This window comes from Triticum aestivum, chromosome 6A, assembly GCF_018294505.1.
Source record: "Triticum aestivum cultivar Chinese Spring chromosome 6A, IWGSC CS RefSeq v2.1, whole genome shotgun sequence".
Classification (NCBI taxonomy): Eukaryota; Viridiplantae; Streptophyta; class Magnoliopsida; order Poales; family Poaceae; genus Triticum; species Triticum aestivum.
Window position 1 is genome coordinate 141,881,132 of NC_057809.1, and position 14,460 is coordinate 141,895,591.

The window sequence follows — 14,460 nt, forward strand, 5'->3', positions numbered from 1 at the left end:
TCTTGCCACGTGATTCCAACTCTTGACCTCCTGATTAAGTGCAATTGTACTAACCAAGTCAGACAACTGACCTGACATACCTAATTTACTTATTTTTTTTCTTCTTCAAATTAATGCTAAAAACACACACAACTTTCTTGTTTGGTTTTTCTTTTGTATTCTTGGTTATTGTTTCGAGCGGATTTTTTTGTTATTTTCCTTTTCTCTTCCTTTTTTTTTTCATTTCACTTTTCCTTTTCAAAAATTCATGAACTTTATTTTACAATCGTGAATTTTCTTAAATTCATCAACCTTTCGAAGTCATGAACATTTTCTAAAATTTCTGAACTTTTTTTAAATACATGAATTTTTTAATGCATGAACTTTGTTTCAAAAGCATGAAAGTTTTTCAAATCCACAATCTCTTATCAACTTTTACGAACTTTTTATCGAAGCACGTGATTTTTTTTCAAATTCCTGAAGTTATTTCCAAATCTGATTAAAACATCGAATTCAGGAACTTTATTTTCAAAATCGTTAAACTTTTTATAGTGATTTTTTAATCTGCAGAATGTATCAAATTTGAGAATATTTTTTCAAAATCACTGAACTTTTTCAAACCCCGAATGCTTGGGTCAGCCCATCAGGTGCCTAGCGGGAGCGATGCCGTTGCCTATCTGGGCCAAGACTTAACCTTTTCTTAGTTTTTTCCCTTTTCTTTTATTATTTTGTTAATTAATTTTCTCCTTTTTGAAATTTATTAATTTTTGAAATCGATTTGAAAAATTGAAATATTGTCTGAAATACCCAAAAACTTTCTTGCTTTCAAATATTGTTTAATTTTTTTGAAAGTATTCAAGAATTTTCAAAAAATATTCCCCTTTTTTGAATCGTTTGTTCACAAATTTAAGAAATGTATGCTTTTCAAACAAAGTTGGTAATGTTTTTTAAAGTATATGTTTTACTATTTTGTCCAGAATTTTCAGCTATTGTTAGGATTTTTTTAACAATTTTGGAAAAAGTGTTCGAGTTTTTAAAACTTTTGTTGATAATTTTAAATTTAAAAATTGTTGAAAAAAATCAGTAAATGGTTTAGGACATAAGAAAATGTTCAGGTTGATTTATAATGAAGGAAATTGCAAATAACATAATTATTCAAATTAGGAAAAACTACATGCTCACGGACGGACCCTCCTAGTGGGAAAGTATCTAGTGCTGCCGGTGCTCCAAATGTCCGAAAAACATTTCTAAAATGTTCAAAAAATTCTGAAAAAATGCAGCACATTGATGTCTCTTGTCACAAAATTTCAAATCAAAATTCGAAACATTGCTTGAGATACAAAAATGACAAATGTTTGTACATAACATAAGTTGGGCTTTAGTTTTGGCCCATTATCACATTGATGTCAAATTTGTCATTTTTGTATCTCGAGCAATGTTTCGAATTCTGATTTGAATTTTTTTGACAAGAGACATCGATGTTCCGTCGATGTGCTGCATTTTTTTCAGAATTTTTTGAACATTTTAAAAAATGTTTTTCGCATCGGAGCACTGGGAGCACCCTAGGCCTGGGAGCACTAGATACTTGCCCCCCTTCTAGCCTACCCAAACACCCTTCATTGAACATGGTCTACTTTTGGACATGCATGAAAAAATCCAACTTTTTTAAGCAAGTTGACATTCCCATGGAGGCATCTATGCCAAATTTGAACGAATTCTGACACCGTATGCAAGTTGTATCACGTCCGACCATTTATTGGGCTTTTTTCAGCGAGAAAACTTTAGAAAATGCAAACTTGTCGAGAACTCAAACAACTTAGCATGGTGCCTTGAATTGGTGATACACGACTATGAAAAGAATTCGGGGCCAATTCAATGATCTCGAGAAACAATGCGCTCTCAAACGGAGCCTCCTGGCCTACCCGGACATCCTTAGTTGAACATGGTCTAGTTTTGGAAAAATTTCAAATGATCCCAAATTTTGCCAGTAGGTGGGCATGCCCATGGTTGTCATCCATGACAGGTTTAAACGAATTCTGACACTGTATGCAGGTTCCGTCATGTCTAGCTATTTATCGACCATTTTTTACCTAGAAAACTCCAGAAAATGTAAGATTTCTCGAAAACTAAAACAACTTGACATGGTGACTTTAATTGGTCATATAAGCTCATGAAAAAGGGGCCATTTGACGGATGCCAAAAGAAACCCACTCCCAAACGGGCCCTCCTAGCATATCCGAACCCCCTCCGTCGAACATGTTTATTTTCGGACGTGCATGAAATAACCCTAACTTTTTCTCTCAGGTGGGCATGGCCATGGTAGGCATACATGCCATGATGGATTGAACGAATCCTGACACCATATGCAAGTTGCGTCACATTAGACAATTTATCGGGGTTTTTTCACCGAGAAAACTCTAGAAAATGCAAAACTTGTCGAAAACACAAACCACTTGGCATGACGACTTGAATTGGTGATATATGACTATAAAAAATTGAGGTCAATTCAAGGATGCCGAGAAATAACATGCTCTCAAACAGAGCCTTTTGGACTACCTGAACACCCTCTGTTGAACATGGTCTAGTTTTGGACATTCTTAAAATGACCCCAACTTTTGCTACCATGTGGGCATGCTCACGATATGCATACACGCAAGGTTTGAATGATCTCCGACACTATATGCAAGTTGCGACACATATAGTCATTTGTCTGCCTTTTCTGATTGAGAAAACTGTACAAATGCAAAATTTGCCGAAAACCAAAACAACTTAGCATGGTGCTGTTGGAAATATGCCCTAGAGGCAATAATAAAAGTGTTATTATTATATTTCTTTGTTCATGATAATAGTCTTTTATTCATGCTATAACTGTATTATCCGGAAATCATAATACACGTGTGAATACATAGACCACAATATGTCCCTAGTGAGCCTCTAGTTGACTAGCTCGTTGTGATCAATAGATAGTCATGGTTTCCTGGCTATGGACATTGGATGTCATTGATAACGGGATCACATCATTAGGAGAATGATGTGATGGACAAGACCCAATCCTAAGCCTAGCACAAAGATCGTAGTTCGTATGCTAAAGCTTTTCTAATGTCAAGTATCATTTCCTTAGACCATGAGATTGTGCAACTCCCGGATACCGTAGGAATGCTTTGGGTGTACCAAACGTCACAACGTAACTGGGTGGCTATAAAGGTGCATTACAGGTATCTCCGAAAGTGTCTGTTGGGTTGGCACGAATCGAGACTGGGATTTGTCACTCCGTGTAAACAGAGAGGTATCTCTGGGCCCACTCGGTAGGACATCATCATAATGTGCACAATGTGACCAAGGGGTTGATCACGGGATGATGTGTTACGGAACGAGTAAAGAGACTTGCCGGTAACGAGATTGAACAAGGTATCGGTATATCGACGATCGAATCTCGGGCAAGTACAATACCGCTAGACAAAGGGAATTGTATACGGGATCGATTGAGTCCTTGACATCGTGGTTCATCCGATGAGATCATCGTGGAACATGTGGGAGCCAACATGGGTATCCAGATCCCGCTGTTGGTTATTGACCGGAGAACGTCTCGGTCATGTCTGCATGTCTCCCGAACCCGTAGGGTCTACACACTTAAGGTTCGATGACGCTAGGGTTATAAAGGAAGTTTGTATGTGGTTACCGAATGTTGTTTGGAGTCCCGGATGAGATCCCGAATGTCACGAGGAGTTCCGGAATGGTCCGGAGGTAAAGATTTATATATGGAAAGTTGTTGTTCGGGTTCCGGAAAAAGTTCGGGTTTTTTCGGTATTGTACCGGGAAGCTTCCAGAAGGTTCCGGAGGATTCCGGAGGGGTCCGGAGGTCCGAAAATTGTTCCACCACGTCCAATACAGTAGCATGGGATGTAAGGGGGCGCCCTAGCCTTTATGGGCCAAGGGAACCAGCCCCCCAAGGCCCATGCGCATGGGAAAGGGGAAACCCTAAAGGGGGAGGCCTCCACTTGACTTAGGAGGCACTCCTCCCCCCTTGGCCGCACCCCTTGGGGTGGGAAACCCTAAAGGGGGCGCAGCCCCCTCTTCCCCCTATATATAGTTGAGGTTTGGGGCTGCTAAACCGATGAGAACCTCTCCCTCTTGGTGCAGCCCTACCTCTCTCCCTACTCCTCCTCTCCCGTGGTGCTTGGCGAAGCCCTGCTGGATTGCCACGCTCCTCCACCACCACCACGCTGTTGTGCTGCTGCTGGACGGAGTCTTCCTCAACCTCTCCCTCTCTCCTTGCTGGATCAAGGCGTGGGAGACGTCACCGGGCTGTACGTGTGTTGAACGTGGAGGTGCCGTCCGTTCGGCACTAGGATCTCCGGTGATTTGAATCACGACGAGTACGACTCCTTCAACCCCGTTCTCTTGAACGCTTCCGCTTAACGATCTACAAGGGTATATAGATGCACTCTCCTTCCCCTCATTGCTGGTTTCTCCATAGATAGATCTTGGTGACACGTAGGAAAATTTTGAATTTCTGCTATGTTCCCCAACAGTGGCATCATGAGCTAGGTCTATTGCGTAGATTCTTTGCACGAGTAGAACACAAAGTAGTTGTGGGCGTTGATTTTGTTCAATATGCTTACCGTTACTAGTCCAATCTTGTTTCGACGGTATTGTGGGATGAAGCGGCCCGGACCAACCTTACACGTACTCTTACGTGAGACAGGTTCCACCGACTGACATGCACTTGGTGCATAAGGTGGCTAGCGGGTGCCAGTCTCTCCCACTTTAGTCGAAACGGATTCGATGAAAAGGGTCCTTATGAAGGGTAAATAGCAATTGGCATATCACGTTGTGGTTTTGCGTAGGTAAGAAACGTTCTTGCTAGAAACCCATAGCAGCCACGTAAAACATGCAAACAACAATTAGAGGACGTCTAACTTGTTTTTGCAGGGTATGCTATGTGATGTGATATGGCCAAGAAGAATGCGATGAATGATATGTGATGTATGAGATTGATCATGTTCTTGTAATAGGATTCACGACTTGCATGTCGATGAGTATGACAACCGGCAGGAGCCATAGGAGTTGTCTTTATTTATTGTATGACCTGCATGTCATTGAATAACGCCATGTAATTACTTTACTTTATTGCTAACCGATAGCCATAGTAGTAGAAGTAATAGTTGGCGAGACAACTTCATGAAGACACGATGATGGAGATCATGATGATGGAGATCATGGTGTCATGCCGGTGACGATGATGATCATGGAGCCCCGAAGATGGAGATCAAAAGGAGCAAAATGATATTGGCCATATCATGTCACTATTTGATTGCATGTGATGTTTATCATGTTTATGCATCTTGTTTACTTAGAATGACGGTAGTAAATAAGATGATCCCTTACAACAATTTCAAGAAGTGTTCTCCCCTAACTGTGCATCGTTGCTACAGTTCGTCGCTTCTAAGCACCACGTGATGATCGGGTGTGATGGATTCTTACGTTCACATACAATGGGTGTAAGACAGATTTACACACGCGAAAACACTTAGGGTTAACTTGACGAGCCTAGCATGTACAGACATGGCCTCGGAACACGGAGACCGAAAGGTCGAGCATGAGTCGTATAGTAGATACGATCAACATGAAGATGTTCACCGATGATGACTAGTCCATCTCACGTGATGATTGGACACGGCCTAGTTGACTCGGATCATGTAATCACTTAGATGACCAGAGGGATGTCTATCTGAGTGGGAGTTCATAAGATGAACTTAATTATCCTGAACATAGTCAAAAGACCTTTTGCAAATTATGTCGTAAGCTCGCGCTTTAGTTCCACTGTTTAGATATGTTCCTAGAGAAAATATAGTTGAAAGTTGATAGTAGCAATTATGCGGACAGTAGAAAGCTTATGTCCTTAATGCACCGCTCAGTGTGCTGAACCCCAAACGTCGTTTGTCGATGTTGCGAACATCGGACATACACATTTTAATAACTACGTGATAGTTCAGTTAAATGGTTTAAGTAGAGGCACCAAAGACGTTTTTCGAAATGTCGCGAAACATATGAGATGTTTCGAGGGCTGAAATTGGGATTTCAGGCTCGTGCCCACGTCAAGAGGTATAAGACCTCCGACGATTTTCTTAACCTGCAAACTAAGGGAGAAAACCTCAATCGTTGAGCTTGTGCTCAGATTGTCTGAGTGCAACAATCACTTGAATCGAGTGGGAGTTGATCTTCCAGATGAGATAGTGACGTTTTCCCAAAGTCATTGCCACCAAGCTGCTAGAGCTTCGTGATGAACTATAACATATCAGGGATAGATATGATGATCCTTGAGGTATTCACGATGTTTGACACCGCGAAAGTAGAAATCAAGAAGGAGCATCAATTGTTGATGGTTGGTGAAACCACTAGTTTCAAGAAGGGCAAGGGCAAGAAGGGATACTTCATGAAACGGCAAATCAGTTGCTGCTCTAGCGAAGAAACCCAAGGTTGAACCCAAACCCGAGACTAAGTGCTTCTGTAATAAGGGGAACAACCACTGGAGCAGAATTACCCTAGACACTTGGTAGATGAGAAGGCTGGCAAAGTCGATAGAAGTATATTGGATATACATTATGTTAATGTGTACTTTACTAGTACTCCTAGTAGCACCAGGGTATTAAGATACCGGTTCAGTTGCTAAGTGTTAGTAACTCGAAATAAAAGAGCTACGGAATAAACGGAGACTAGCTAAAGGTGAGCTGACGATATATGTTTGATGTGATCAAACATCGCACGCTCCCTCTACCATCAAGATTAGTATTAAACCTGAATGGTTTATTGAATCTCGATCGTAGTGATAGACATTTTCATGCCAAAAGATATAAGATAGTAATGATAGTACCACTTACTTGTGGCACTGCCATGTAAGTCATATTGGTATAAAACGCATGAAGAAGCTCCATGTTGATGGATCTTTGGACTCACTCGTTTTTAAAAAGTTTGAGACATGCGAACCATGTCTATTGGTGTATACGCATGAAGAAACTCCATGCAGATGGATCGTTTGGACTCACTTGATTTTGAATCACTTGAGATATGCAAATCATACCACATGGGCAAGATGATTGAAAAGCCTCGGTTTCAGTAAGATGGAACAAGATAGCAACTTGTTGGAAGTAACACATTTTGATGTGTGCAGTCCAATGAGTGCTGAGGCATGCAGTGAATATTGTTATGTTCTTACTACACAGATGATTCGAGTAGATGTTGAGAATATTTGCTTGATGAAACACAAGTCTGAATTATTGAACGGTTCAAGTAATTTCAGAGTGAAGTAGAAGATCATTGTGACAAGAGGATAAAATGTCTATGATATGATCATAGAGATGAATATCTGAGTTACGAGTTTTGGCACACAATTAAGACATTGTGGAAATTGTTTCGCAATTAATACCGCCTGGAACACCATAGTGTGATGGTGTGTCCGAGCATCATAGTTGCACCCTATTGGATATGGTGTGTGCCATGATGTCTCTTATCGAATTACCACTATTGTTCATGGGTTAGGCATTAGAGACAATCACATTCACTTTAAATAGGGCACCACGTAATGACACCGTATGAATTATGGTTTAGAGAAACCTAAGTTGTCATTTCTTAAAGGTTTGGGGCTGCGACGCTTATGTGAAAAAGTTTCAGGTTGATAAGCTCGAACCCAAAGCGGATAAAATGCATCTTCATAGGACACCCAAAACAGTTGGGTATACCTCCTGTCTCAGTTCCGGAAGCAAAAGGGATTGTTTCTTGAATCGGGTTCTTTCTCAAGGAAAAGTTTGTCTCGAAGAATTGAGTGGGAGGATGGTGGAGACTTGATATGGTTATTGAACCATCACTTCAACTAGTGTGTAGCAGGGCATAGGAAGTAGAAGCTTATGATAGTGATCATGAAGTTTTGGATCAAGTCACTACCGTACCTCATAGGGTGACAAGGATACGTACTACTTCAGAGTGGTACAGTAATCCTGTCTTGAAGGTCATGTTGCTAGACAACAATGAACCTACGAGCTATGGAGAAGCGATGGTGGGCCCAAATTCCGACAAATGGTTAGAAGCCATGAAATCCGAGATAGGATCCATGTATCAGAACAAAGCATGGACTCTGGTGGACTTGCCCGATGATCAGCAAGCCATTGAAATAAATGGATCTTTAAGAAGAAGACGGACGTGGACGGTAATGTCACCGTCTATGAAGCTCGACTTGTGGCGAAGAGTTTTTCACAAGTTCAAGGAGTTGACTACGATGAGATTTTCTCATTCGTAGCGATGCTTAAGTCCGTCGGAATCATGTTAGCATTAGCTGCATTTATGAAATCTGGCAGATGGATGTCAAGACGAGTTTCCTTACCAGTTTTCGTAAGGAAAGGTTGTATGTGATACAATCAGAAAAGTTTTGTCGATCCTAAGGATGCTAAAAGGTATGCTGGCTCCAGCGATCCTTCTAAGGACTGGAGTAAGCATCTCGGAGTTGGAATGTGTGCTTTGATAAGATGATCAAAGATTTTGGGTTTATACAAAGTTTATGAGAAACTTGTATTTCCAAAGAAGTGAGTGGGAGCACTATAGAATTTCTGATGAGTATATGTTGTTGACATATTGTTGATCAGAAATGATGTAGAATTTCTGAAAAGCATATAGGGTTATCTGAAAGTGTTTTTCAATGGAAAGCCTGGATTAAGCTACTTGAACATTGAGCATCAAGATCTATAAGGATAGATCAAAAACGCTTAATGGTACTTTTCAAATGAGCACATACCTTGACATGATCTTGAAGGTGTTCAAGATGGATCAGTCAAAGAAGGAGTTCTTGCCTGAGTTGTAAGATATGAAGTTAAGACTTAAAGCTCGACCACGGCAGAATAGAGAGAAAGGACGAAGGTCGTCCCCTATGCTTAAGACATAGGCTCTACAGTATGCCATGCTGAGTACCGCACCTGAGGTGTGCCTTGCCATGAGTCAGTCAAGGGGTACAAGAGTGATCCAAGAATGGATCACAGGACAGCGGTCAAAGTTATCCTTAGTAACTAGTGGACTAAGGAATTTTCTCGATTATGGAGGTGGTAAAAGAGTTCGTCGTAAAGGGTTACGTCGATGCAAGCTTGACACCTATCCGGATAGCTCTGAGTAGAGATACCGGATACGTATAATGGAGCAACAATTTAGAATAGCTTCAAGTGGAACAGTTATTTGGAATGGCTCCAAATAGAACGTGGTAGCTACATCTAGGAGATGACATAGAGATTTGTAAAGCACACACGGATCTGAAAGGTTCAGACCCGTTGACTAAAACCTCTCTCACAAGCAGAACATGATCAAACCCCAGAACTCATTGAGTCTTAATCACATGATGATGTGAACTAGTTTAATGACACTAGTAAACTCTTTGGATGTTGGTCACATGGTGATGTGACCTGTCAGTGTTAATCACATGGTGATGTGAACTAGATTATTGACTCTAGTGCAAGTGGGAGACTATTGGAAATATGCCCTAGAGGCAATAATAAAAGTGTTATTATTATATTTCTTTGTTCATGATAATAGTCTTTTATTCATGCTATAACTGTATTCTCCGGAAATCGTAATACACGTGTGAATACATAGACCACAATATGTCCCTAGTGAGCCTCTAGTTGACTAGCTCGTTGTGATCAACAGATAGTCATGGTTTCCTGGCTATGGACATTGGATGTCATTGATAACGGGATCACATCATTAGGAGAAGATGTGATGGACAAGACCTAATCCTAAGCCTAGCACAAAGATCGTAGTTCGTATGCTAAAGCTTTTCTAATGTCAAGTATCATTTCCTTAGACCATGAGATTGTGCAACTCCCGGATACCGTAGGAATGCTTTGGGTGTACCAAACGTCACAACGTAACTGGGTGGCTATAAAGGTGCATTACAAGTATCTCCGAAAGTGTCTGTTGGGTTGGCACGAATCGAGACTGGGATTTGTCACTCCGTGTAAACAGAGAGGTATCTCTGGGCCCACTCGGTAGGACATCATCATAATGTGCACAATGTGACCAAGGGGTTGATCACGGGATGATGTGTTACGGAACGAGTAAAGAGACTTGCCGGTAACGAGATTGAACAAGGTATCGGTATACCGACGATCGAATCTGGGGCAAGTACAATACCGCTAGACAAAGGGAATTGTATACGGGATCGATTGAGTCCTTGACATCGTGGTTCATCCGATGAGATCATCGTGGAACATGTGGGAGCCAACATGGGTATCCAGATCCCGCTGTTGGTTATTGACCGGAGAACGTCTCGGTCATGTCTGCATGTCTCCCGAACCCGTAGGGTCTACACACTTAAGGTTCGATGACGCTAGGGTTATAAAGGAAGTTTGTATGTGGTTACCGAATGTTGTTTGGAGTCCCGGATGAGATCCCGAACGTCACGAGGAGTTCCGGAATGGTCCGGAGGTAAAGATTTATATATGGAAAGTTGTTGTTCGGGTTCCGGAAAAAGTTCGGGTTTTTTCGGTATTGTACCGGGAAGCTTCCAGAAGGTTCCGGAGGATTCCGGAGGGGTCCGAAGGTCCGGAAATTGTTCCACCACGTCCAATACAGTAGCATGGGCTGTAAGGGGGCGCCCTAGCCTTTATGGGCCAAGGGAACCAGCCCCCCAAGGCCCATGCGCATGGGAAAGGGGAAACCCTAAAGATGGGAGGCCTCCACTTGACTTAGGAGGCACTCCTCCCCCCTTGGCCGCACCCCTTGGGGTGGGAAACCCTAAAGGGGGCGCAGCCCCCCCTTCCCCCTATATATAGTTGAGGTTTGGGGCTGCTAAACCGATGAGAACCTCTCCCTCTTGGTGCAGCCCTACCTCTCTCCCTACTCCTCCTCTCCCGTGGTGCTTGGCGAAGCCCTGCTGGATTGCCACGCTCCTCCACCACCACCACGTCGTTGTGCTGCTGCTGGACGGAGTCTTCCTCAACCTCTCCCTCTCTCCTTGCTGGATCAAGGCGTGGGAGACGTCGCCGGGCTGTACGTGTGTTGAACGCGGAGGTGCCGTCCGTTCGGCACTAGGATCTCCGGTGATTTGAATCACGACGAGTACGACTCCTTCAACCCCGTTCTCTTGAACGCTTCCGCTTAACGATCTACAAGGGTATGTAGATGCACTCTCCTTCCCCTCGTTGCTGGTTTCTCCATAGATAGATCTTGGTGACACGTAGGAAAATTTTGAATTTCTGCTACGTTCCCCAACAGGTGCCATGAATTGGTCATACAAGGTAATGTAAAAAAATGAGGTCATTTGCATATGTTGCTCTCAAACAGAGCATTCTGCCCTGCCCGGACACCCTACATCGAGCATGGTGTTTTTTTTGGGACATTCTTGAAATGATCACAACTTTTGCCAATGGGTGAGCATGCTAATGGTAGGCAACATACCAGGTTTGTAGGGAAAAAGTATTTAAAATCATAATTTAAACATGCACTTATAACTGTTATTTTAAGTTTTTAACATAACTAATAAATACAAAAGGATAAAATTGAAAGCAGTAAATAAAAGCATTTAATAAATGTTTGACAACAATCATAATTTTAAACTATAATTTGAAACATTTCCTTAAAACTGTTATTTTGGTGGTCCAAACAATATAACTGGTTTCAAAAAAGAAGAATAAAGTTTAAATGGAGAAAATGAGTTAACGAAAGGAGAGAAGAATAACAAAAATATAGAAAAATTCAAACGCTTAGGCCTTGGCCCAACTAGGTGATAGTATCACTCCCGTCCCGCGCATGTTGGGAATTTGTAATACTATTTGCATTTTGAAAAAATTGTTCACCGTTTTGAAAAATGTTTGGAAATTCAAAAATTGTTCATGTTATAATTTTTTTATTGAAATTTCAAAAACTTGTTCATGTTTTCAAATTTTGTTCATATTTCAAAAAAGTTTGGGAATATAACAAATGTCTGCGCTTTTCAATAAAAATCAGAAGTTCAAAAATCATTCTTATGTTCAACTTTTGTGCACAAATTTAAAAAAAATTGGGATTTCAAAAAATATTTCCGCTTAAAAAAATTCTTCACATACCCAAAAAGGTTTGCCTTTTCAAATTTGTGTCAGAGTTTATAAAAATGTTCATGTTTTTAATACTTTTTTCGTGTTTTTAAAAATGTTTGTAATTATCAAATTTGTTTGAATTTTTATTAACCGTTTAGGATTATTAATTTTTTAATATTTTTAAAAAATGCTCATCCCAAAATTACTTCACATTTTTTGAGAAATATTTTGTAATTTCGGAAATTGTTTATAATTTCAAGAAAGTTTGGAGTTTCATAAATTATTTGTTTTTTACCAAAAAAATATTTGACATTTCCAAATTGTTCTTCTTTTTTTCAATAAAAGTTTCAATTTTTTCAGACATGTTTTTGTATATGAACACTATTGTGTGTTCCTATAAAATTCGCGCTATATCAAAACACAAGCAGTTGCTGGGTTGAGTGGCAAGCAGTTTGCTCCAATAGTGCGAAGTCCTGAGTTTGAGTCCTCGTGATGTCCCCTTTTTGCATTATTTTTTGTACATAACACCCCCCCCCCCTCTTCATAGTATTTTTTCTATATAAAACGGATGGATGTGACTTAATGGGCTGGCCCAAGCGCACGAGAACTGAAGAGCCTCGTACATGGTGTCTCCGTATGGAGTTTCTAAAAAAAAAATTGTCTCCGCATGGCGTATACGTTGTGAAAGGTTCATATTGTTCTTTACAGGTTTATTAATGAAGGGGTTGTACCGAAAGCGGGACTCAATAAACAAACACTCCACAGGCTTCACAGACTTGTTCTTTGCTACCTGCTCTAAGTACCCAACAGCAGTCATGTCAAAAAAGAAAGTACACAACAGCCAACATAGGTCTTTCATTTGTATTTTTTAACTAAAATCATGACAAGAATTATGAAACAGTGGGAGTACTTGCCTGAAAAGCCTTGATCTTTTGCGGGAGCAGCGAGTCTTCATTGTTTCCGAGACCAAGTTGGCCGTTCTGATTGCGCCCCCAGCTGAAACAAATTAAGCAGCAGCACAAGGCAGTAGCTGAAACACATCAATACATGGCACAATACTGCATGTCAACCTACCTAGCTACCGATGCATGGATGGAACTTTATTGCGTTCGAGGATAATACCACTCCACTTATTAAGGTTTGAGGGAACCTACACCTACCTATGCACTTGTCCGGTGACGGTGACGGCGAGGCAGTGGCTGTCACCGCAGGCGATCTGCTTGATCTTCATCCCCTGCAGGGCCACGACCGGCTGTGGGTTGAACACATCGCTGGAGTTGCCATGCCCCAGCCTCCCGAAGTCTCCCCTGCAGCACCGCACACCCATCGCAGCCTCGTCACGCAGTACAGTACGAAACTACTGTAGAAGTAGAAGAGATCCCGGAAGAGGGGGCGGCGTGCGGCGTACCATCCCCAGCTGTAGAGCTGCATCTCGTCGTCGGAGTAGGCGGCGGTGTGATCGGCACCGCAGACGACGGACGTAATGCGTGGCACGTCGAAGGAGGTCAGTACCGTCGGCACCGGCCGGTCCTCGGAGTCTCCGTGGCCCAGCTGCCCGTCCTCGCCCCGGCCCCAGGAGCACACCATCTGGCCCGCTGAAAAACGACGGCCCGCTCCATCATCAGACCGACGAGAAGCTTAAGGCAAGGCGGCGGTTTGACGGCGCAGAGCAAGAGGAGTGGCGGCTTACAGAGCAGTGCGACGGAGTGGTTGGCGCCGGCGGAGATGAGGACGACGGACTGCTCCGGCGCCTCCGGGACCGCGTCGTCGCCGGATGCCTCCGCCTTTGCGTCCATGAGTGAAAGAATCCACGGGTCTCGGCTACTCGCTCTCGAGTCTCGACTCTCGACCAGGTGGAGTGGAACTACGGAATGGAAGCAGTGCATGGGAGTGGTACAAGTAGAGGGGGAGCAGGACGGGATGGGACGGTTAACCGGACGAATTAATGTCACCGGGTAGCTTTTATCAAAGCAAGGTACCTTCGCTGTTTCACTCCACTATATGCGCACGACGCGCCTTGCTCCTCGGTCGACTTTGTCCGAGCGCATCAATGGCGTCGGGCCGTGGCGCCGCCGCATCCGCTGTACCCGCGTCACCCTGAGGCTGCATCTGCATGGGGCTCTCTCCGGGTCTTCCTGCCTGCGTCACTGCAGATGGAAGATATCTCTTGATCTCTTCCCGGATCGACATCCACGTGCCTTGCCCACGGAAGGAGCCTGAGCAGGGCCTGGCCTGTAATTATGATTCTGTGGGTTTCTTGTTCGGAAAATCTATAAAACGCACGCACGCGCTTGTTGTCCTGTTCCACGCGCTACGGAATCAACTTTTCTTTGTAGTTGCGGCACATTTTATTCAAGTCAAATGATAGTTACATCCCCGAACTAGTTCAGCTAAGAGAAAATTCAGAGGATTACTGTCCCAAAATTCA

At 42.6% G+C, this 14,460-nt stretch overlaps 1 protein-coding gene across 1 annotated transcript in view; it reads right to left on the reverse strand.

Moving 5' to 3' along the window:
- LOC123132524 (ultraviolet-B receptor UVR8) overlaps positions 1–14,029 on the reverse strand; it is a 20,940-nt gene extending 6,911 nt beyond the window's left edge. Inside the window, exons 1-4 of the mRNA XM_044552344.1 lie at positions 13,723–14,029; positions 13,441–13,627; positions 13,193–13,339; positions 12,947–13,028 (exon numbers count right to left, since the gene is read on the reverse strand). Coding sequence (XP_044408279.1) covers positions 12,947–13,028; positions 13,193–13,339; positions 13,441–13,627; positions 13,723–13,918 — 612 coding nt within the window. The 5' untranslated portion in view covers positions 13,919–14,029. The remainder of the gene's footprint in view (positions 1–12,946; positions 13,029–13,192; positions 13,340–13,440; positions 13,628–13,722) is intronic.
- Between the last annotated feature and the right edge of the window lie 431 nt (positions 14,030–14,460).